This window comes from Jaculus jaculus, chromosome 6, assembly GCF_020740685.1.
Source record: "Jaculus jaculus isolate mJacJac1 chromosome 6, mJacJac1.mat.Y.cur, whole genome shotgun sequence".
Classification (NCBI taxonomy): domain Eukaryota; kingdom Metazoa; phylum Chordata; class Mammalia; order Rodentia; family Dipodidae; genus Jaculus; species Jaculus jaculus.
In genome coordinates, this window is record NC_059107.1 from 27973991 (window position 1) to 27998586 (window position 24596).

Consider the following 24596-nt stretch of genomic DNA (forward strand, 5'->3'; position numbering starts at 1 on the left):
CTCAAATAGGAAATTTGTGAATCCTTCCTACTGGATCATGCTGATGTGAAGACAGCTATCACGTATCATGTGCTTGCTACATCAAGCAATGGTTTAGGTAGCCGACTTTATGTTTTTATATGCAAGAGCACCCACATATAGATGTGTGCCAACACACACACACACACACACACACACACACCCTCTATAGAAATCAGGGTGATAAGCTGAGCATGGTGGTGCATGCCTTTAATCCCAGCACTCGGGAGGAAAAGGTAGGAGGATCGTTGTGAGTTCAAGACTACCCTAAGACTACATAGTGAATTCCAGGTCAGCCTGGGCTACAAAAAACAAACAAAAAGAATCAGGGTGATTATAAAAGGTGTCATGAACAGGTCATCAGAATTTTTTGTTTTGGTTTTTGAGGCAGGGTCTCGATGTAGCCCAGAAAGACTCAGAATTCACTATGTGGTCTCAGGGTGGTCTGGAACTCCCTGTAATCCTCCTACTTCTGCCTCCTGAGTGCTGGGATTAAAGGCGTGTGCCACCACGCCAGCTCAGAGCTTGAGGTCAGCGGTAAAGATCTTGTTGCTTCTTGTGCTGAGGTTTTAGAAAGGAGGAAAACCTCCCCATTCCCACGGCAACACAGTGGACTACTGTTCCATAGAGTTAATATCACAAACTCAGAATAAAAGCAAAGACCAAGAGAAAAATTGAACTTTTTTTTTTAAAAAGCACAAAAACCCTACATACTAAAATTATACACATCAAGTATTGGTCCAATCTTGTATCAGTCTATAGATAATGAACAGCACCATGGTTTTCTCACCTTGGTTTGACATGCCCAGAGGACTGTTATCCAAAGTATTTGTTTCTTAAAAAAAACAAAAAACTCTCAAAGAAAGATCAATTCCTTAACAAACTAGTAAGACCTTTTACCAACTATAAATTATTGGTGAAATCATCCAATTTCCTTAAGAAACAAAGTAGGTTTATACACTTGTTTTCCAGTTGAACTTTGAGAGATGCTGCTATTCAATGAGGCACACAAATGAATAAAACCTGTTGACGAGGCAACATGCTGACATTCCATTGTACCCCTCCTCCAGATGGAGAACTTCTCCTTCGTGATTAGCGCTGTGTTTTCTGTAGTTACACTCAATCAGCAGCAAACCTAGATCAGATGCAGCCATAATCTTGAAAATGATGCCTAAAATTAGGGATGTACTTGAAAGTCCTCAGAAACATAATTTACAATCATATATTTAAACATGTTAGAGCAAATTTAATATATTTTATACTAATTAGCAGATTCATTTTGCCATTTAAATTAATAATGGTGTTAAGACATCCAAATAGGTGTGAGGTTTGTTGTTTCCCAACTAAGACTAGTATGGTGCCTTCTTCCCTCTGCTTTCCCAGCTCACGGAGTCTCAGGGCTTCACTGTGGTCAGGGGTTAGCCTCACTGAACCAGCCTAAAGAGACTCCAAAATGAAACAGAGCCCTCAGCAGCTTTTCAACAGCTACGATGAAGAGCATCAGGTTGGCTCACTGAGTTTCAGTCCCCTAACCTAATTTGCAGACGGTTAAGTTTTCCCTTTGCTGGAAAAGACAGATGTGGGCGGAATATTGCAGCTCAGAGTAAACTGGAAAACAGGAGGGCTGAAAGCAGTATGTCAACATTTGGTCTCACTGCTGTTGATTAAGTGGCACCAGAAAACCCTTCATACTTGAAAAGTTTTCCGTTGAACTTTTCTGCTAGCTGTATAGCTTCCTGTGTTTGCCTGGCCCAGGAACTGTGTGTGCGTGTGTGTTGGGGGTGGTGGTGTCAGTCAGCTATGAAAACATCCCGGCCGAGCAGAGAGCGGGGAAGGTAATCACAGCGCTGGCCGCCTCAAGCCTGGATTCGGACATTTCCAAGTAACTGTGCAGCAAGACAAGAGACATTCCCACTGAGTACCAGCTGAAAATAAGTCTGACTGCACTTCCGAAATTATTGCCTAGTGTTCCAGGAGGGTGCCTGCCACCGTGTTGGAAGGCACCAAAACTTAGTGTGAATGTAAATAAGGAGCTCAACCCCATGGGGATGGGGAAGCAAAACCAAGTCACAACTAGACATTCTCCGCTTCTTTATGGCTAAATATAAAATGAGCTAAGAAGACCTAGAATAGAAGCAAACCTCAAATACTGCTCTCTTCAGAGTACAGTTAAAGAAAAGCATAGGTTTTGCAACTGTTATTGATGGTTTCTGGATATTATATAATTCGACATATATACTTTTAAAATTCTGTATTCAAAAATACTTGGTGCTGTTCTTAATGGGTTCTGTTTACAGTCCAGATCATTTAAACACTGCCATTACATAGTTGTTGAATGCTTTAAAATACATGGTTATCTATCTCTCAACTGCCTCTCAAAGTAGAAATCGTAACTACGTGAGTCTCAAAGGCTGGCTCTTGGGTTTTATTATTTGTGTTGTTCTCCATCACAGATGGAATTTTTCACTGGTAATTCCTCAGAACTAAATCCATTCACAGGGAATTCAGAGCAGTGAAAATAAATTTCACGCCACAGAATAGGAAATGACAATGATAAAAAGGAGCCGAGGGGTCTAGGCACCACCTCCCAGGAGCACTCAGCTGTCAACTGGTGTCGGGGTTTGTAAAGGCTGGCTCACAATAACCTGCACCACATAGTCCTTTGGGATCTTCAGCTCCTCCAGCTTCATTTTGTCAGTGAGAGGTCTGCCCGAGAAGAACCACCGCTGGCTGCCTGGCTCCACCCCCTCGGCGGCGTGCAGGCGCCTCTTCATGTGGAACACCGTGTCGGTGCTGCGCACCACGAGCTTGAGGTCTTTGCCGGTGGAAAGGCGTAGGCGGAGCTGAGATTCGTACCCAGAGTTGGGAGGTGGCTCAGGAATATCCAGAGTTTCTATGTCGCTCTTTTCCTCTATCATGTTGATCGGTGGTGCCAAGCAATAGACTGGCAGTTGGTATCGGTTGCCCAGCTCATCATAGCACTCTGTGAGTGCACCTTCAAAGAAGAAGGCAGGAAGAAGAGGGTTTTAGTGCGTCTATGTCTGTTTACATGGCGAAACCTTTAAGCTTCTCTTGCTCCTATATACAGTAGAGAAAAACAAGTAACGCCAGTCACTGTCAGACGACCATCAGTGATGATCAAGCCCCAGGTCCAATCTGAGTGGTTCTCTGTTGCTACAGTAGCCAGGACCATCTCCCTCTCTCTCTCTCTCTCTATCTCTCTCTCTCTCTCTCTCGTTTTTTTAGGACCATATCTTTTTTTTTTTAATTTTTTTTAAATTTTATTTATTTATTTATTTGAGAGTGACAGACACAGAGAGAAAGACAGATAGAGGGAGAGAGAGAGAATGGGCGCGCCAGGGCTTCCAGCCTCTGCAAAAGAACTCCAGACGCGTGCGCCCCCTTGTGCATCTGGCTAACGTGGGACCTGGGGAACCGAGCCTCGAACCGGGGTCCTTAGGCTTCACAGGCAAGCACTTAACCGCTAAGCCATCTCTCCAGCCCAGGACCATATCTCTTAACCCACCTCTTCATTTGATACCTTGTTCATGCTTTCAGGAAAATAGAAAAGAATGAAAGCATACAAAATTCAAACTAATTAAATTAGGTGAAAGTTAAATTACATTGGTTTTTTTTTAGAGAAATTTTTCTTTTTTTAAAATTTTTTAATTATTTATTAATATTTTCCAAGATTATAAAAAAATATCCCATGTTAATTCCCTCCCTCCCCCCCCAACACTGTCCCCTTTGAAATTCCATTCTCCATCACATTACCTCCCCATCTCAATCATTGTACTTACATATATACAATATCAACCTATTAAGTACCCTCCTTTGGTTATCTTTTAAAGACACCAGTGGACTGGGGAGAGGCTCAGTGGTTAAAGGCAACCACAGGCTTGCAAAGCCTGTGGCCTGGGTGCAGTTCCCCAGTGCCCATGTAAAGTCAGATGCACAAAGTGATTAATTTGCCTATAGTTCATTTGCAGCAGCACGAGGCCCTGGCATGCCCACATTCTGTCTCATAAAATAAATAAATAAGTAAATAAATAACTGAGGGAGGAAGAAAGGGAGGGAGTGAGGGAGGAAGAGGGGAATTTCTAAACCCAGTTTACCACAAATATTCCAGAGCAGTTTTCTCACTACTGGAGCTCCCAGACTGAAGTGTTGTAGATGACCAGAACTCCCTAGTACTACAGAGATCTCAAACTAGGTGACAGTCCTTACCATCTGCTGCAGACACATTACCATGAGTACACATGAATCTCATTAGCACAATCACCACAGAAATGCTCAAGTGGTTTTTTTTTTGGAGGGGGGGTTGTTTTCGAGGTAGGGTCTCACTCTAGCCCAGGCTGACCTGGAATTCACTATGTAGTCTCAGGGTGGCCACAAACTCACAGTGATCCTCCTACCACTGCCTCCCAAGTGCTGGGATTAAAGGCGTGTGCCACCACGCCCCACTATCGATCCAGTGTTTTAATCCCTGTCAATTAATCTACTATATAGACATTATGGATTAAAACAGAATTGCGGGTTGGAGGGATGGTTTAGCGGTTAAGGCATTTGCCTGCAAAAGCCAAAGGACCCAGGTTCAATTCCCTGGGACCCACGTAAGCCAGATGCATCTGGAGTTTGTTTGCAGTGGCTAGAGACAAATAATATATTAAAAACAAACAAACACAGACAAAAAAAAATAATTGGAAGAATATCAAGTTTATAATGAGCTAGCTCAGGAAAGAGACAAAAGCATAAACTATAATTATGAGGAATTGTGTAGGGAGTTTGAAAACACAACTTGATAAACATTTTATAAAAATATTTTTATTTATTTGAGCCGGGCGTGGTGGCGCACGCCTTTAATCCCAGCACTTGGGAGGCAGAGGTAGGAGGATTGCCATGAGTTCAAGGCCACCCTGAGACTCCATAGTGAATTCCAGGTCAGCCTGGACCAGAGTGAGACCCTACCTCGAAAAAAAGAAAAAAAATTTTTTTATTTATTTGAGAAAGACAGAAAGAAAGAGACAACAGAAAGACAGCGTATATGGACACAACAGGGCCTCCTGCTACTGCAAATGACTCCAGATAAATGTGCCACTTAGTGCATCTGGCTTTATGTGGGTACTGGGAAATCAAACACAGGCAGTCAGGTTTTGCAAGCAGGTATCTTTAACAGCTGAGCCCTCTCTCCAGTAATAAATATTGTAAGATTACATGTAACATGTCTTTTCTTTAAGATGGGTTATTATTTTGGGTTTGTTTTTCCAGGCAGGGTCTTGCTCTAGCCCAGGCTAACCTGGAATTCACTATATAGTCTCAAGGTGGCCTTGAACTCATGGGATCCTCCTACTTCTGCCTTCCAAATGCTGGGATTAAAAGTGTGCACCACCATGCCTGGCTAAAATGGATTATTAATGCCACCTGATCATTAATTTGGATTAAACTAAAACCCTAAAACTCTACCATATTAAAAATACTCATAGAAGGGCTGGAAGGATGGCTTAGCAGTTAAGGCACCACAAAGCCACAGGACTCATGTTAGCCAGATGCACAAAGGGGTGTATGCATCTGGAGTTTGTTTGCAGTGGCTGGTGCCCCCATTCTCTCTCAAATAAATATAATAAAATAAAACTACTCATAGCTGCCAGGCATGGTGGCGCACACCTTTAATCCCAGCACTCGGGAGGCAGAGGTAGGAAGATGGCTGTGAGTTCGAGGCCACCCTGAGACTACATAGTTAATACCAGGTCAGCCTGAACTACAGCGAGACTCTACCTGGAAAAACCAAAAACTCACAGCTGAGGAGACAGCTGAGGGGTAAGCGTACTTGCTGTGCAAGCATGAGGGCCTGAGTTCCATCTTCAGTATTCCATAGGAAGCCAAGTGTGGCCATGTACACTTTTAACTCTAGGTTTGGTGAGAGACTTGTGTCAAGGAAATTAGGCGGAAGAGCCCTGGAGAAGGTCACTGGATATCTTCCTCTGACCTCCTCATGTGGGTGCAAGGAATGTGGGCATCTATAAGCCCCCCTCAACATGTTATCAGAAAACTCACTAAACATAAAAAAAATTAGGACCACTGTGAGTTCAAGGCCACTCTGAGACTACATAGTGAATACCAGGACAGCCTGGGCTAGATTGAGACCCTACTTAAAAATAAATAAATAAATAAAGCACAGGGAAATGAATACAACGAGTGGGACCTTGAGAAATGTGTGACCAATGTCTCTGGTCACTACTGTGGGTCAGATGAAATCTGCCTTCTACGTCACCAATGACGCGCTGGGTGGAAGCCTAGTGGGAAAGCTGTGCGCACATGACCTTGGTAGCATCACTAACACTGCTGTGATGCTCAGAAACTGGTCTACTTGAAGACAACTGAGACCACTGTGTTGCACCGAGGTCCTGATCTACTGTTAGCTGTGCAAAGCAAACTGCAGACAACCGTCAAGACAATCTAGTGCCAAGACAACAACCTGCCAGTGTTTCAGGTGGCCTGACTGTCATGAGAACCAGCCAAAGAGGGCACAGAACTGGCCACAGACCATCTTCCCTATTAGGAAAATACCTTCAGGCATTTACAACTTCATAGGTACTAATAGCACATTTACAGAATTGTGCTTTTTTGTTGTTGTTGTTAATTATCTTAAGATACCATACCAAACCATTATCTTAGGAATCAGGAGACCAAGAAGAAACTTCCAGCCTTTTTAGTAAGTAGCTGTGTAAATGAGCAGATTTTTTAACTTGAAATACTTTTCCCAATCAGCAAAATAAGCCCAGGAAAAAATTGCTCTCAAAAGAAATTTTCAGAATTACTCAATTTTCATTATCTCCACACACCACATCAGATAAAAACACAGCAGACACGCAAACCAAAGCAGCCACAGGCAGAACGACGATGGGAAACGCCTAGTAGTTTTAGCCTCTTCAGAAACTAGGGCTAGAGGGCTGGAGAGATAGTTCAGTGGTTAAGGCAGTTGCCTGCAAAGTCTAAGAGACCCATGTTCGACTCTCCAGGTCCCTTGTAAGCCAGATGCATAAAGTAACACAAGTGTGCAAGGTCTCACACACACACAAGGTGACACACATATATAGAGCTCACTTGCAGTGGCTGGAGACTGCCCTGGTGTGCCAATTCATATTCTCTCTCTCTCAAAGAAAAAGGCTAGTCTGTTGGGTTTGCCGCAAAAAGAAAAGAAACAAAACAAACAAAACTATGGCCAGAGCAGCCTTGTGTCCCATTCTGAGATGGCAGTTCAGGCCAACATCAGAGCAAAAACCTCAACTGACAGGCACTCGGGAACATGGAGTAAAGAGAAGCTGACACCAGGCAGCATTTACATCCATAGCTAGACATGAGCTGTCCACACACTGCACTACTCAGAAGCACCCATAAGAGATTTTTTTTCTATGAACTTTAAAAAACTATTTTATTTTTATTTATTTATTTGAGAGAGGGAAAGAGGCAGAGAGCATGTGAATGAGAGAGAAAGAATGAGCGCACCAGGGCCTCTGGCCACTGCAAGCGAACTCTGGACGCATGCACCACTTTGGCTTATGTGGGTCCTGGGGAGTCCAACTGAGGTCCACTGGCTTTGCAGGCAAACACCTTAACAGTTAAGCCACCTCTCCAGCCCTCTATGAACTTTTGCCTATATAATCTGAGTTATAAATATATTCTAGGCTCAGTGGTTAATGGCACTTGCTTGTAAAGCCTGACTGCCAGGGTCCAATCTCCCAGTCCAACGTAAAGCCAGATGCACAGGGTGTGCATGTATCTGGAGTTTGTTTGCAGTGGCAAGAGGCCCTGGTGCACTCATTCTCTCTCTGCTGGCCAAAAAGAGAAAAAAGCAGGGCATAGTGGCACACACCTTCATCCCAACACTCAGGAGGCAGACACCCCATCTCAATAAATAAATAAATAAATCTCTCACATTTGGTGCCCAAGATCCAAGGGGGAGGCAAGCCATGATGCATCCCCAGAGGGGTGGGGAAGGATTGCCTACCCTTGCTGCAGTACTTCTCAGGCACCTTACTAGCAGACCTCCTGTCCTTTCTTGTCCTTTGTTTTTGGTTAGTGAATCTGCCTGGGTCTCTTCAGGCCCTGTGTCCACCACACTGACTGCAGACCCTGGTTGTAGCTCAGAGATCCACTGCACTGACTGTAGTAGGCTGTGCATCCACACTGACTGCAGACCGTGTGTCATATGTCAGGTCCTTCTGGTTCCTTTCTAGACCTATTTCCTGGGATGCTTTGGCTTCTGTCTCTATTGTGGTTCTTATTAAAATTCCAAAAGGGAATTTGAGGTAACCAAAACATGTTTCCTTCTTTTTCTTTTTTCTTTTTTCTTTTTGGTTTTTCAAGGTAGGGTCTCACTCTGGCTCAGGCTGACCTGGAATTCACTAGGTAGTCTCAGGGTGGCCCCAAACTCACAGCAATCCTCCTACCTCTGCCTCTCAAGTGCTGGGGTTAAAGGCATGCGCCACCACACCTGACTGTTTCCTTCTCTTTCTTTTCCAGACCTGCCCAGTTCACCAGACTTTCTGAGTTCTGCTCAATCTCACCACCTAAGCCCCCTCCTTAGGTTGTTTTGCAACCTTGAAATTCTTTATCCTGAGAGTGGTATGAATGTAAAAAGCTGATTTTCTTTATTTGTTGTTTTGTCGAGGTACGGTCCTCACCCTAGCCTAGGCTGACCTGGAACTCACTCTGCAGTCCCAGGCTGGCCTTGAACTCACAGTGATCCTCCTACCTCTCTCCCAAGTGCTGGGGTCAAAAGTATGCACCACCGTGCCTGGCAGGAAGAAACTTTTTAAAGATTTGTTTTGTTTTGTTTTGTTCTTTCATTTGAGGGAGAAAAAGGCAGAGAGAAAGAGAGAGAATGGGCATACCAGGGCCTCCAGCCCCTGTAATTGAACTCCAGATCCATGGGCCACCATGTGCATATGGCTTATGTGATACTGGGGAACTGAACCTGGATCAAGTGTGCCACCATGACCAGCTTGACTTTTTTTTTAAAATGAAGCAAGCCCAACAACTGGCATTAAAAAAAAAAAAAAAGTGTATGTGTGCCGGGTAGGGAGGTGCTAGTCCGTGCTCAAAGTTACGTTCTCTTTCTTTCTTTCTTTCTTTTTTTTTTGGTTTTTTTTTTGAGATACGGTCTCACTCTAGCCCAGGCTGACCTGGAATTCACTATATAGTCTCAGGGTGGCCTCGAATGCATGGTGATCCTCCTACCTCTGCCTCCTCAATGCTGGGATTAAAGGCATGCGCCACCACACCCAGCTCTGCACAGACTTGTGCTGGTCATGGCCTGTACTGCATAGTCTTTTGTGCTGGTTATGTCAAATACTGTAGTTTTTGTTACGTCTCAAGGCCATGATCTGTACTGCAGCTCCTATTGTACCAGAATCATCTTGTGTTTCCTTTTTATCTCCACAGCACAGCTGCACTGCCAACTAACCATTTTCCTGTTTCTGTAAAACTTGCTGATCACACACTCAAGGTCTGTGGCACTAGGCCAGGGTTCTGGGTTCTAAGACTTCACAGTAATGAGTAGTCCAAGATAAGGTATATAAGCTCGGATCCACCAATGGGCCATGCTGGCATGAAAATAAACTTTCATTCGGATTCTCCACTCAGTCTCTGGTGGGGAAGTAACCATTTTTAAATGCACAGAGTATTCTGCCCTCGGGAGAGGCTGTGCAACTAGAACTAAACTCATAATTCCAGTCCCCACTAGCCACCCTGACCCACCAAAGGTGGGGTGGTGAGTGAGAAGATGAAGTTCACAGTGACAGGTACATACTCACAGAATCCAGACCTCACCATGGGACTACAGAATGTCCCCTCTCCCTCACTGAACACCATGCTTCCCTTTCAACAAAAAAGTTATATGAGCCAGGCGCGGTGGCGCACACCTTTAATCCCAGCATTCGGAAGGCAGAGCTAGGAGGATCACCGTGTGTTGAGGCCACCCTGAGACGACGTAGTGAATCCCAGGTCAGCCGGGCTAGAGTGAGACCCTACCTCGAAAAAAACAAACAACCCTTACACACACACACACACACACACACACACACACACACACACACACACGATATTAAAAGGCAAAAACCAGCCTGAGCCAGAGAGGCCAAGGTAGGAAGACTGCTGTGACTTTGAGGCCTAAGACTACAGAGTGAATTCCAGGTGAGTCTGGGCTAGAATAAGATCCTACCTCTCCCTTCCACCAAATAAATAAATAAATAAATAAATAGACTAAGTCTATTTACATGTCTATTTCACAAATGGGAAAATGGAAAAAGTAACTTTTGTGCAGGGTTAGACAGCTAGTAAGTGAACATGAAATAATCAGAGTCCCGAAGAAACGAATGTGTAAGAAGAATATAGAGCTTTATCACCGTATCCACGGTTTAGAGCTGGAAGGAAAAGAGAAGGATAGGGAAATGTAGGCGTAGTAACAAGGAACAAGGAGTTAACAGTGTTGGATGCTGGACAGAATTTACTAGTGACACTGGGGCAACTCAAAAGAGATGAAGACACAGCCCCTGCAGTCACTCCGGAGGAGAACAGAGGTGACAGAAGTGACAACCTGTCTCATCTACAGTATTGGAGAGAGGATGAGAAAGTAAGAGTTGTGAGAAAATGGAGAAGTTGGGCTGGAGAGATGGCTTAGTGGTTAAGCGCTTGCCTATGAAGCCTAAGGACCCCGGTTCGAGGCTCGGTTCCCCAGGTCCCACGTTAGCCAGATGCACAAGGGGGCGCACGCATCTGGAGTTCGTTTGCAGAGGCTGGAAGCCCTGGCGCGCCCATTCTCTCTCTCTCCCTCTATCTGTCTTTCTCTCTGTGTCTGTGGCTCTCAAATAAATAAATAAATAAATCTTAAAAAAAAAAAAAAGAAAATGGAGAAGTTGCTCCCCAAACTCGAGAGACAGGACTGCTCTAAGAGCTAGCTGCTACAGGGGTTACTTTCTTTTCCTAAAGCACAGTTACTTGTGTAGGTTAGAAAAGATGTTTTTTTTTTGTTTTGTTTTGGTTTTTGGTTTTTCAAGGTAGGGTCTCACTCCAGCCCAGGTTGACCTGGAATTCACTATGCAGTCTCAGGGTGGCCTCGCACTCACAGGGATCCTCCTACCTCTGCCTCCCAAGTGCTGGGATTAAATGTGTGTGCCACCACGCCCGGCTCAGTTTTTTTCTTTTAATATTTATTTATTTATGGGGGGGAGAGGGAGAGGGAGAAGGAGAGAGGGGAGGGAGAGAAAGAAGCAGAAAGAAAATGGGCACATCAGGGCTTCTAGCTGCATGTGCCATCTTATGCATCTGGCTTACATGGGTCCTGGGGAATTGAACCTGGTCCTTTGGCTTTGCAGGCAACCACCTTAACTGCTGAGCCATCTTTCCAGCTCATTGTTTTTGTTTTATTGAGGTAAGGACTCGCTCTAGCCCAAGATGACCTGGAATTCATTATGTAGTTTGGGGCTGTCCTCGAACTCACAGTGAGTGCTGGGGTTCAAGGCTTAACCACCACATCCAGCTAGAAAGAGTTCTAATCACTACCTTCTGGCCAGGGGATGGCAAACCTCCTTCCACAGTTCTAGCTAGGCTCCCTGGCGTAGCTCATATAACAACTGTGTGCAAACAATACTTATTTTCTCCTCACAAATCCCCTGTAGGAGCCAAATCCTAGGAGAGACAGATGGCCTCAGGAAGACTGCTGGCCAGGGCAGTACCTCGCCAGGCCAGGAAGCCCCACGGGCTCCTCAGGAAAGAAGAAAGCTGCCTTCTGTTCTGATCTCACATAGAGTTGTTGTTGTTTTTCCTCCCCAAAGCAGAGAGAAGAGAAGAGAGAGAAGAGAAGGGGAGGGGAGGGGAGGGGAAGGGAGGGGAGGGGAGGGGAGGGGAGGGGAGGGAGACAGAAAGAATAGGCACACCAGTACCTCCAGCTACTGCAAATGAACTCCAGGCACATATGCCACTTTGTGCATCTGGCTACACATGGGTACTAGGGAATCAAACCTGGGTTCTTTGGCTTTGTTGGCAGGCACCTTAACTGCTGAGCCAGTATTTATTTATTAATTGATTTCAGAGAGGAGGGGAGGGAGAAAGAGAAGGCAGGTGGGATGGGTGGGGAGAGAGGCACACCAGGGCCTTCAGCCACAGCAAAGGCCCTCCAGATGCGTGTACTACCTTGTGCATCTGACTTATGTGGGTTCCGGGGACTTGTACCTGGTTCTTTAGACTTTACAGGTAAGCACCTTAACCATTAACCAGTAAGCCATCTTCCAGCCCTCACATAAAAGTTTTCAAAAGATGCGTTAACTTTTTTTTTTTTGAGGTAGGGTCTCGCTCTAGCCCAGTTGACCTGGAATTCACTATATAGTCTCAGGGTGGCCTTGAACACACAGCTATCCTCCTACCTCTGCCTCCTGAGTGCTGGGATTAAAGGCCTGTGCCACCACGTCTGGCTTACTTATTATTTTTTTATCTCGATGACTAGCTCATATTAAATTTTCCTTGGTCAATAATTTCTTCTGGCAGCTTGTCATAAGGCTTCAAGATATTTCACCAGAGGCCGGGTGTGGTGGCACAGGCCTTTAATCCCAGCACTCAGGAGACAGAGGCAGAAGGATCACCATGAGTTCGAGGCCACCCTGAGACTCCATAGTGAATTTCAGGTCAGCCTGAGCTAGAGTGAGACCCTACTTCAGAAACACACACACACACACACACACACACACACACACTTCACTAGAGATGGGCATGGTGGCATATGCTATGACTCCTGCATTGGAGAGCTAGCCTCAGTCACATAGTGAGTTTGAGGCCAGCCTGGGCTACATGAGACTCCCATCTCAAAAAGTTAAAAACCGAAAGTCGGGCGTGGTGGCGCATGCAAGCCTTTAATCCCAGCACTCAGGAAGCAGAGGTAGGAGGATCGCCATGAGTTCAAGGCCACTCGGAGACTATATAGTGAATTCCAGGTCAGCACGGGCTAGAGTGAGACCCTACCTTGAAAAACCAAAAAAGAAACAAAAGAAAACACGAGGGAAAAAAAAAAAGTTAAAAACCAAGGTTGAAGAGAGGGCTCAGCAGTTGAAGGTACTTGGTTACAAGGCTTGATGGCACAAGTTCAATTCCTCAGTACCCACGTAGAGCTAGATGCACAAAGTGGCACATGTATCTGGAGTCTGTCTACTGTGGCAAGAGGCCCTAGCATGCCCATTCTCAAACTTTGCAAAATGCAAATAAATGAATAAAACCATTTTTCTTTTTTTCCTGAGGTAGGGTCTCACTCTAGTCCAGGCTGGAATTCACTATGTAGTCTCAGGGTGGTTTTGAACTCACAATGATCCTCCTACCTCTGCCTCCAGTCTCTAGAGTGTTGGGATTAAAGGCATGCATCACCATACCCGACTACATTTTAAAAGTAAAACAAACAAACAAACAAACAAACAAAACAAACAAAACAAAACAAAACAAAAAAAAACCCAAACAAAACTCCCAGGAGGGCTGAGAATATAACTCAGTGGGTAAAGTACTTGTCATGCTAACCTAAGGACCTGAGTTCAGATCCCCAGGACCCAAGTAAAGGCAGACATGGTAACAAGTATCTACAATCCCTTGAGCCTCTGCCAAGATGGGAGGTAAAGGCAGCACTCCCTAAAGCTCACTTTAGCTGGAGTGTGCAGTGGTGAACAAGAGACGTGGCTTCTAACAAGGTGGAAGGTGACAACAGCGTGTCCCCTGTTCTCCACACACATGGTGTGGCACTTGTGTGTCCATGCTCAACACACAAACCAAAACCAAAAGCAATTCATTAAGACACATGAAGACGGGCTGGGGGTGTCTCTGTGGAGGAAGCACTGGTGGCTCACGCTGGAGGACCATGTTCGATCCACAGACACGACACACGGAGCAGGGCAATGCGGGGTGTTGGTGATGCATGCCCTTAATCCCAGCCCCTGGGAGGCAGAGGTAAGTGGATTGTCGTGAGTTCGAGGCCACCCTGAGACTACACAGTGAATTCCAGGTCAGCCTGGGCTAGAGCAAGAACGTACCTTTGAGTGGGGGAGGGAGCAGGGAGCCATGGTGGGCTTCTGCAATCCCCACACACTGATACTGAGGGCCAGATGGAAGGCAGTGGAGACAGGAGAGTTTGTAAGAATTCCTGGTGAGCACAGGAAAGTACAGCAGAGCAAGAATTCAGAGTGCGGCGCTCTGCCTCAAGTGAGTTGGCCAGGTAAAACCCACCTGAAACCTGTGCTAAGCTTCACATGTGTGCCATGGCATGTGTGGGCCCTTCCTCACACACAAGGTAAAAAAACCCCAAAACTTAATAGGGCTGAGATGGCTCAGCAGTTAAAGGTGCTTACTTGCAAAGCCTAATGGCCTGGGTCTGATTCCCTGGTACCCAGGCAAAGACAGATGCACAAAGTAGTGCATGCATCTGGAATTTAACTGCAGTGGCAGGAGGCCCTGGCACACCCATTTCCCAAATCTCTCGTCCTCTCTCTCTGCTTGCAAATATTTTTGTTTGGGAGGGGGTAGTTGAGGCAGGGTCTTGCTCTAGCCCAGGCTGACATGGAATTCACTATGTAGTCTCAGGGTGGCCTTGAACTCATGGCGATCCTACCTCTGCTTCCCGATGCTGGGATTAAAGGTGTGTACCACCACGGCCGGCTCAAGATGCATTTTTTTTAAGATGCATTTTTTAAAAACATATTTATTTGATGTGGTGGCACATCTTTAACCCCAGCATTCTGGAGGCAGAGGTAGGAGGATTGCTGTGAGTTGAAGGCCACCCTGAGACTACATAGTGAATTCCAGGTCAGCCTGAGCTAGAGAAAGACCCCACCTCAATAAAAACAAACAAACAACAACAACAACAACAACAAAAACATATTTATTTGAGAGAGAGAGAAAGAAAGAATAGGTGTGCCAGGGCCTCCAGCCACTGCAAAGAACTCCAGACGCATTAGGCACCTTGTGTCTCTTGCTTACGTGGGTCCTGGGCAATCAAACCTGGGTCCTTTGGCTTTGCAGGCAAGCACCTTAACCACAAAGCCATTTCTCCAGCCCAAGATGTATTTTCTTTCAAAGCATTTAAAGGCAAAGTCCTTTAGGACTTTAAAATGCTTTGATGCTCACTCCTGGTATCAGTTAACTTTGCTGTTGATGAGATAAAATACCCAACTAAAAGCAACTTAGTAAAGGAAAGAGTTTATTTCCACTTGTAGTTCCATAGGTCTATTACGGTAGAGAAAGCAGGGCAGGCGCCTGTAACAGGCATTACACTGTCCCATCAGCAGGTAGAAAGTAGAAGAGAGAACAGCAAGCAGAGATAAGCGGTAACACTTTAAGGTCCTTCAAACGAATGAGGGGTCAATGTCCTTGAATCCTAAAAGCTGTATCTCTAAGAGTCAATCTCTCTCTTTCTCCCCATTCCCCTCCCAGGTAAGGTCTCACTCTAGCCCAAGCTGACCTGGAATTCACTATGGAGTCTCAGGGTGGCCTCAAACTCACGGTGATCCTCCTACCTCTGCCTCCCAAGTGCTGGGATTAAAGGCATGTGCCACCACACCTGGCCTAAATCTCTTTTCAAAAAATATTTTTTATTTATTTGAGAAAGAGAGAGAAAATGGTATGCCAGGACCTCCAGCTGCTGGAAACAAACTCTGGGCGCATGTGCCACCTTGTGTATTTGGCTTACACATGTGCTGGGAAATTGAACTAGGTTCCTTTGGCTTTGCAGGCAAACACCTTATCTGCTAAGCCATCTCTCGAGCCCTCCAAAAGTCTCTTTTATTACTTATTTACTTTTATTTATTTATTTATTTGAGAGTAACAGAGAAAGAGGCAGAGAGTGAGAATGGGCACACCAGGACCTCCAGCCACTATAAACGAACTCCACACACATGAGCCACCTTGTGCATCTGGTTTACGTGGGTAATGGGGAAATCAAGCCTCAAATCAGGGTCCTTAGGCTTCACAAGCAAGTGCTTAATTACTAAGCCATCTCTCCAACCCCAAAAGTCTCTTTTAAAGGCTGGAGGAAAAGGAGTGTGCACTCCTGACTCTCCTAACTGACTGAAAAAGCCTAAATCTGTGTACTTTTCAATACCAATGACTTCCTATGGCAAGTGGACACAGCTAACAAGAATGAAATTACAGAATTCAAGTCAAGGAATAAGATCGGTGGTTCTAGCCCCAGCCTGCTGAGGGAAACAAGACTGTGGAGAAGCAGTGAGATCAGATGTCCAAATTAGGATGTAGAGAGCAATTTGTTAGATGCTGAGTCTACTGCCTTGAGGATTTTACTATCTACAAATGAACAACTAACACATATCAAATGGCTTACTACACACAACAAATCATAGAAAACTCTCAGAAAGGATGGCTCTCTTCTCACGTAACTTTAAACTCAGTACGAGACCCAGGAAGGGGCACTGGCACTGGAGCAGTGCCACTGCGGCCTCGTAGCAAGGTGCCACGGAGCGCGAGCTCTGGCCTCAGGAGCTCTCTGCAAGCCTGAATCACAGGGCCTCAGGGCCGGGATGACTGGACTCTGTCAATGGGCCATGGGGAGTCATCTTTAAGTTGTGCGGGTGCTAATGTACGATAGGCCGGCCTCTCCTCCCCAGCCCCACCTCACAGCATAATAGGCAAGCCTGATTCAGACAACCTCCCAACACCAAGTTATTTCAGACAGGTGCTCTAAGTAAGGAAAGGGTGACAGTGCCAGGGGAGCAGGTGCAGTCACCTTTCACAGCATGAAACCATTTTTTGGTTCTTTGAAGACAGAGAGAAGAAAATCATATAAACATTTATGATTAATCAGTCATCAGGTTCTTTAAGTTCCTGTTTGATCTCTAAACACTAGGAGACCTGGCAAAAAGCTTCCAAAAGGTCCTCATGCCTTTACTCTAAATTCTGTTTGTGGCCAGGTATGGTGGCACACACCATTAATCCCAGTACTAGGGAGGCAGAGGTAGAAGGATCGCCATGAGTTCAAGGCCACCCTGAGACTACATAATGAATTCCAGGTCAGCCTGGGCTAGAGCGAGACGCTACCTTGAGAAACAAAATGTGCTTTTTAGAAGTACAAAATGTTTAGTGAGAAAATTAATGGAGCTATGAGGAGTTGGCAAAGACTTAAGTGAAAGTAAGGGCAATGACTCTTATTTGACAAAGGATACAACACAGATGATCAGTAATAAACAGTACTGTTTCTTTAAGAATGCAAAGAAGTAGGGCTGGAAAGATGGCTTAGCAGTTAAGACACTTGCCTGCAAAGAGCCAAAGGACCCAGGTTTGATTCTCCAGGACCCATGTAAGCTAGATGCACAAGGTAGCACACTGTGCTTGCCTTGAAGCCTAAGGACCCAGAATGGATTCCTCAGTACCTACTTAAGGCAGACACATGCATCTGGAATTCACATGTAGTGGCTGGAGGCCCTGGCATGTCCATTCTCTATCTACCTTTATCTCTCTCTCAAATAAAAAAAATAAAATATTTTTTAAAAAATAGAGAAATGCCGGGCGTTGTGGCACACGCCTTTAATCCCAGCACTCGGGAGGCAGAGGTAGGAGGATCTCCGAGAGTTCGAGGCCACCCTGAGACTACATAGTGAATTCCAGGTCAGCCTGAGCCAGAGTGAGACCCTACCTCGAAAAACCAAAAAAAAGAGAGAGAAATGATATTAAAACATGTAAGCTATCTAGCTGAAAGATACAACAATAGAACAAAGAGGAATATTCTTTGCTACATTAAAAAAAATTGCTGGCTGTTGTGGCACACACTGGTAGGAAATTGCCGAAGAGGTAAAGGCAAGAGATTCATAGGAGTTCAAGGCCAAAAAACCTGGTCTGGAGAGATGGCTTAGTGACTAAGCCACTTGCCTGCAAAGCCAAAGGACTCAGGTTCAATTCACCAAGACCCACATAAGCCAGATGCACAAGGTGGTATATGCATGTGGAGTTCGTTTGCAGTGGTTGAAGGCCCTGATGTAACCAATCTCTCTCTTTGCCTCTCTCTCAAATAAAAAAAAATAAAAAAACACAAAAAACTGTTACCATAATTAACAGGAAGGAAAACAGAAGCTTTCCCCCTGTGGTGATGAAGCCTTCCTCCTTCCTCCTTGAGGAAGCAGACCTACCGTGTGGCAGTGTGATGCTCGCTCCGTCGATGATGGCCTGAGCCAGTTCATGGTCATTGCTCTCAAAAGCATGAGCAGCGGCCTTTAAGGCATCCCAAATCTCTTTTCGGCCTTCAAAAGCAGGTGCAGTGTCCCAGAATTCATCCCTCTTGCTGCGCAGTTGTCCATCTGTCATGGGATAATCGCTTTTCCATTTTGGTTTCTCCTTTTTCAAAGGCTGGTTACGTCCTAGAGCAACTGAAAAGAAAAGAGGCTAATATCAAAATTTACAAAAGATACTCTTCTTTGTAGGAAAAGTTACCTGCTCAGATTTCTATTTTGGATTCTTTCACCAAATTTATAGCTAGATGTCTGTCTACTGGCTAATTTTGCCTACTAGCTAATCTCTTGCTGCAATCCTCCTAAGCCATTTCAGAAAAATGACATTAGTAGCTATACGCAAATCAATCTTCCTTCCTTTCATCCTTTTCTCCCTCCCACCCTTCTGAGACAGGGTCTCACTTTTAGCTCAGGCTGTGCTTGAGGTCATGGTAATCCTCCTGCCTCAAGCTCCCAAGTGCTGACATTGTAGGCATGAGCCACCACACCAGGCTATAAAATTTTCACTGAGTCAGTAGCTCTGCGCCACTCAATATGCCTCTCCAGAGGATGATTTAAAAAATGACATAGCCTAGGAAAGACCCTGGCCATGCGCAACCTCGCTCTGACACGGGCGTCTCCCCCTTGGCGATGATGTCAGTGCACAGACACACGCACAACCCTACCAAGGCCTTTACCCTGATGATCGGTATTATACTAGATTTTATTAGTAGTAGTACTTTTTGGTTTTTTTTTTGAGGTAGGGTCTCACTCTAGCCCAGACTGATCTGGAATTCACTGTATTCTCAGGGTGGCCTTGAACTCATGGCAATCCTCCTACCTCTGCCTCCCGAGTGCTGGGATGAAAGGCATGTGCCACCATGCCCGGCTTTATTATATTTTAATGTATATGTGAATATATTGAAAATAATTTTTTTTCTTGCTGTTTGTTTTGTTTTGCTATTAGCCTCTATGTGCTAAAAAGAAAGACTATGTTTTCCTGCAAGGTTTAATTTGATATGTAAATATTTCAAAAAAGGATGCTTTGTGGTTTTGGCCTTGTGCTATGTTGGTAAGACTGATTTATTGCTTAAGATCACTTTATCCAATTTTTACTGATTTTTTTTTTTTTTTCCCCGAGGTAAGGACTCATTGTGGTCCAGGCTGGCCTGGAATTCACTATGTAGTCTCAGGGTGGCCTCGAACTCTCAGCGATCCTACCTCTGCCTTCCAAGTGCTGGGATTAAAGGCATGTGCTACCACGCCAGCTTTACTGATTTTTTTTGAGGTAAGGTCTCACTGTAGATCAGGTTATTCTGGAATTCATTATGTAGTCCCAGATTGGCCTTGAACTCACAGCAATCCTCCTACCTCTGCCTCTCCAATGCTGGGAATAAAGGCGCGAGCCACTGTGCCTGGTTACTGATCTTTTTATGTAAATAATAAAACAATTAAGAAGCTTGGAAAAAATAATTACATTTACAAGAAATATACCACTCTGGCAAAGAGACATTAACAAGGGGGAGATTATGCATGAGCCCAGATAAGGAATAAATGGAAAATTTCTGTACCTTCCTCTTAATTCTGCTGTGAATCTAAGCCTACTCAAAAACAAAACAAACAGTCCACACATGCCTTTAATCCCAGCCTTTGGGAAGCAAAGGTAGAGGATTGCTGTGAGTTTGAGGCTACCCTGAGATTATGTAGTGAATTCCAGGTCAGCCTGAGCTACAGTGAGACCTTACCTTGAAAAACCAAACCAAACCAAAACAAACCAAAACACCAGGGGCTGGGGAGATTGCTCAGTGGCTAAAGGTGCATATTTGCACAGCCTGCCAGCCCTGGTTCAATTCCTCAGCACCCAAGTAAAACCGGATAAGGATTCATGTACAGTGAAAAGAGACCCTGGTGTGCACATGCATGCAAAGAAGTCACCCCCCACCCCCAGGCAGGGTCTCACTCTAGCTCAGGCTGACCTGGAATTCACTATGTGTCTCAGGATGGCCTCAAACTCACAGTGATCCTCCTACCTCTGCCTCCCGAGTGCTGGAATTAAAGGTGTGCACCACCATGCCCAGTCCAAATTAGTAATTTTTATAAAAACAACCTAGAATAAGTGTTTCATTAGGGGTGTCCTAACAGTTTATATTATCAAGCTCTTTGGACAGAGAAGGCCAGAAGCAGGGGCTGAGAATAGCCAAAACAAGGAATTGCAATATGCAAAGGAAAAGCCAACCTAGACCATGTGTCCTCTGGGATCTGAGTACCTTTCTGTGAAACACAAACCAATTTAGAAAAGGATCATATGTTGCCGGGCATGGTGGTGCATGCCTTTGACCCCGCACTCAGGAGGCTGAGGGGGATCCTTGTAAGTTCGAGACCAGCCTCGAGCTACGGAGTGAGTTCCAGGTCAGCCTGGGATACAGTGAGACCCTAAAAATACAAAACAAAACAGAACAACAACAAAAAGCAGGGTTATACAGAAGGGGAGAATAAGTACTTTCATCTTTCTGGAGAAAGAGGACTAGACCAGATAATCTTGTGGGCCAGTGGATGAGCTCGCAACAAGGAACCAAAGGTCCGCCAACACCTTCTGCTCTAATGCCAGTCCAAGGAGAAGCCAGCTGAGGCCAAAGACCACTCTCTTCGGCAGCACCTCTCCTCAGGGGCTCTAGTGTCACTAGCTTCTTTGTAGTCAGCTCCTCACCTAGCCTGTATGCTCCAGACCTGTTTCCATGAGTCACATTGGCCCAGAGCATGTAGCATATGGATAAGGAAGTCTCATAGATGGAAAAGGAAAAAGAATCATGGTGTATTATCTATATGTATGGAGGTTGTCAATGAAAACATTTTATTAATTGGCAAAAAAGGCTGGGCGTGGTGGCACGTCTATAATCTCAGCCCTCGGGAGGCAGAGGCAGGAGGATTGCTGCGAGTTTAAGGCCAGCCTGATACAGGTCAGCCTGGGCTAGAGTGAGACCCTACCTACCTCGACAAAATAACAAAATATATAATATATGAAAATAAAATATATAAATAAGTATATATAAAGAATAAAAAGGCAAAAAAGAAACTTGCATATAGATGGCAAGATAAAAGCCCTGGGAAGGAGCAGGTGGGAAATAAATGACAGAGCAGGTGGGAAGGAAAGAAGCATGTGTCAAGATTCAATTCTCTATACTTAACTGCAGGAAGAATAACAAATTTGAAAGAAATTACTCTCAAAATGATTCTAGAGGGGCTGGAGAAATGATTTAGTGGTTAAGGTGCATGCCTATAAAGCCTAAGGACCCAGATTCAGTTCTTGATGTCCCCCGTAAGCCAGATGTACATGGTGGCGCATGTGTCTAGAGTTTGTTTGCAGAGGCCCTGGCATGCCCATTCTCACTCTCTGTCTCTCTTTCCCTTTCTCTCTGTCTCTAATAAATAAATACAAATAAATCTAAAAAAATTTTTTTAGCCAGGTGTGGTGGTGCACATCTTTAATCCAGCACTTGGGAGGCAGAGGTAGGAGGATCTCTGTGAATTCAAAGCCACCCTGAGACTACGTAGTGAATTCCTGGTCAGCCTGAGCTAGAGTGAGACCCTACCTTGAAAAACCAAAAAAGTACAAAAAAAAAAAAAAAAAAGATTCTACAGTATCAATAAGTTAAGCACTCCCTTATTGGCCCTGGTTCTGTTGGGTTATGCACAACAGAGGCGAAAATAACTCTAGGCCCTAAGCAATCTCTATACCTCACCCGGGTTACATTCCCAGCTGACAGGACTGAAACGGCAGAGTTTGTGAATCAAGACTGAACTGGACCAAACTCACCTTACTAAGTATGGACACCTGATCTCAGGACAGAACATATCAGGGTCCAACTGCTTTCTCCCTTAAGTCCTTCAGTACTGACTCAAGGTACAATTTGGGCCTTTAGCTCACCTCCATGCACTGGAAGGCAGGTGGCCTCTGGAGGAATGACCAGAGATAGCAGAGAGCCTGTCCAGCAATGCAGGTGGAAACAGAGCCCTTTTGTAACAGACACACATACAGTGTCTACTCAGGGTAACGCTGCATAGGAATCTATGAGGCTTACTTCAAGAGGGAAAAGTCTACCCTATCAATGGCTTTTCCTATACCTTCCCAGTGATCTTGGGAAGTGAGGGTGGAGACGCATTCTCCAGAATACACCCAATAACACAGCTGACCCAGTGATTCAGCAGGGGTAAAATGCAAAGGCATTTTCAGTTTTGCAGCATTATCTTCTATACTAGCCAGAAACAGCTAACCCACAACATTCAGTTTCTGGCTCAGTAAGTTGAAGACGGGCTCAGCAATCAGGAGAGAATGGGGCAAGAATCCTATTTGAGGAAACGTGGGGTCCCCTGAGCAGTTCCAGACCTGCATGTTCATTAAAAGGATCCAAGAAACAGCTTGGTAGGTAGTTTTTCTTGTCGCTGCTACAGAATCACAAAGCAAAGACAAGAACAACAAAACGTCTGCTCCCCACCACCTGAGACTTGAGAAATCCAAAGAAGCCTTCAGGCCAGGTGAGGTGGTGTCCACATATACTACTACTCAAGAGCCTGGGACAGGAGGATGAGAAAGCCAGTCTGGGTCCACACAGGAAGCCCTTTAGCTCAAAAAGGAGGTTGTCTCGCATCAGGGAAATGCAAATTACAACTACTTTGAGATTCCATCTCATTCCTGTCAGAATGGCTACCATCATGAAAACAAATGACAATAAATGCTGGTGAGGATGTAGAAAAAGAGGAACGCTTTGGCATTGTTGATGGGAATGCAATCTGATACAGCCATTGTGGATGTCAGTGTGGAGGTTCCTGAGATAGCTAAAAATATGAGCCAGCTATACCACTCCTGTATCTTAAGGACTCGTCTCACTACCTTAGGGATACTTGCTCAACCATGTTTATTGGTGCTCTAGTCACAATAGCTAGGAAATTGAAGCAGCCTAGATGTCCCTCAGCTGATGAGTGGATAATGAAGATGTGGTATATTTATACAATGGAGTTTTACGCAGTGGTAAAGAAAAATGAAGTTATGGCCAGGTATGGTGGCACACGCCTTTAATCCCAGCATTTGGGAGGCAGAGGTAGGAGGATCACTGTTGAGTTTGAGACCACCTTGACAGTACATAGTGAATTCCAGATAAGCCTGGGTTACCCTACCTCAAAAACAAAACAAAACAAAAAAACCAAAAAATGAAATTATGAAATTTTCAGGGAACTGGATAGATCTGGAAAGGATTATACTTAGTGAGGTAACTTGGGCCCAGAAAGCCAAACATAGCATGTTCTCTATCATTTGTGGATCCTAGCTACAAATGATTAGGACTTCTATGTGAGTTAGAATAAAACTCAGTAGCAGAGGCCAGTAAGCTAGAAAGGGGACATAAAGGGAATGGGGGGGGGGGAGACTTAAGGGGATGGTATTGTATATATGTAAGTAGAAGAACAGATTAACGGGGGTGGAAAGGCCTAAGTGAGGTCAGAAGCTGGAGCTGCTTCTGCCTGCTTCTGTGGTCTCTAGACACTGGATCTCTCCTACTTATCTTCTGCTGTGGTTGTAATTTTTTAAGCACCTTCACGACACACCACTAAAAACTAACTCCAGACACATGAGCCACCTTGTGCATCTGGCTTACATGAGTGCTGGGGAATCAAGCCTGGGTCCTTAGGCTTTTTGCAGGCAAGTGCCTTAATCACTAAGCCATCAATCCATACCAGCTGAGGTGATTTTTTTTCTTAACTAACACATTAGAGGTCAACATGTTTATGGGCTCAGTGCTGAAGGAGCTGCTGAGAGAGTCTCCTGACTGCTTATAATAAAATATAAGAACCACCGGCAGGGCGTGGTGGCGCACACCTTTAATCCCAGCACTCAGGAGGCAGAGGTAGGACTGCTGTGAGTTCCAGGCCAGCCTGAGACTACATAGTGAATTCCGGGTCAGCCTGGACTAGAATAACCCTACCTAAAAAACAAACAAAAAAGAAATGAACAACAAAATAAAGCAAGAATAGAAAAACGAAGACAGAATGGCTAAGCAAAAAAGAGTCAGGGACTTCCGGTTAAGATGGTAGCGTAGGGCTGGAGAGATGGTTTAGTGGTTAAGCGCTTGCCTGTGAAGCCTAAGGACCCCAGTTCAAGGCTCGGTTCCCCAGGTCCCACGTTAGCCAGATGCACAAGGGGCGCAAGCGTCTGGAGTTCGTTTGCAGACGCTGGAAGCCCTGGCGCGCCCATTCTCTCTCTCTCCCTCTATCTGTCTTTCTCTCTGTGTCTGTCGCTCTCAAATAAATAAATAAAAAATTTAAAAGAAAAAGATGGTAGCGTAGGAA

The 24596-nt window shown here is 45.0% G+C and overlaps 1 protein-coding gene across 1 annotated transcript in view; it reads right to left on the minus strand.

The window, feature by feature from the left end:
* Positions 1 to 687: 687 nt before the first annotated feature.
* Ubtd2 (ubiquitin domain containing 2) overlaps positions 688 to 24596 on the minus strand; it is a 64426-nt gene continuing 40517 nt past the window's right edge. Inside the window, exons 2-3 of the mRNA XM_004665006.3 lie at positions 18180 to 18416; positions 688 to 3013 (exon numbers count right to left, since the gene is read on the minus strand). Coding sequence (XP_004665063.1) covers positions 2616 to 3013; positions 18180 to 18416 — 635 coding nt within the window. The 3' untranslated portion in view covers positions 688 to 2615. The remainder of the gene's footprint in view (positions 3014 to 18179; positions 18417 to 24596) is intronic.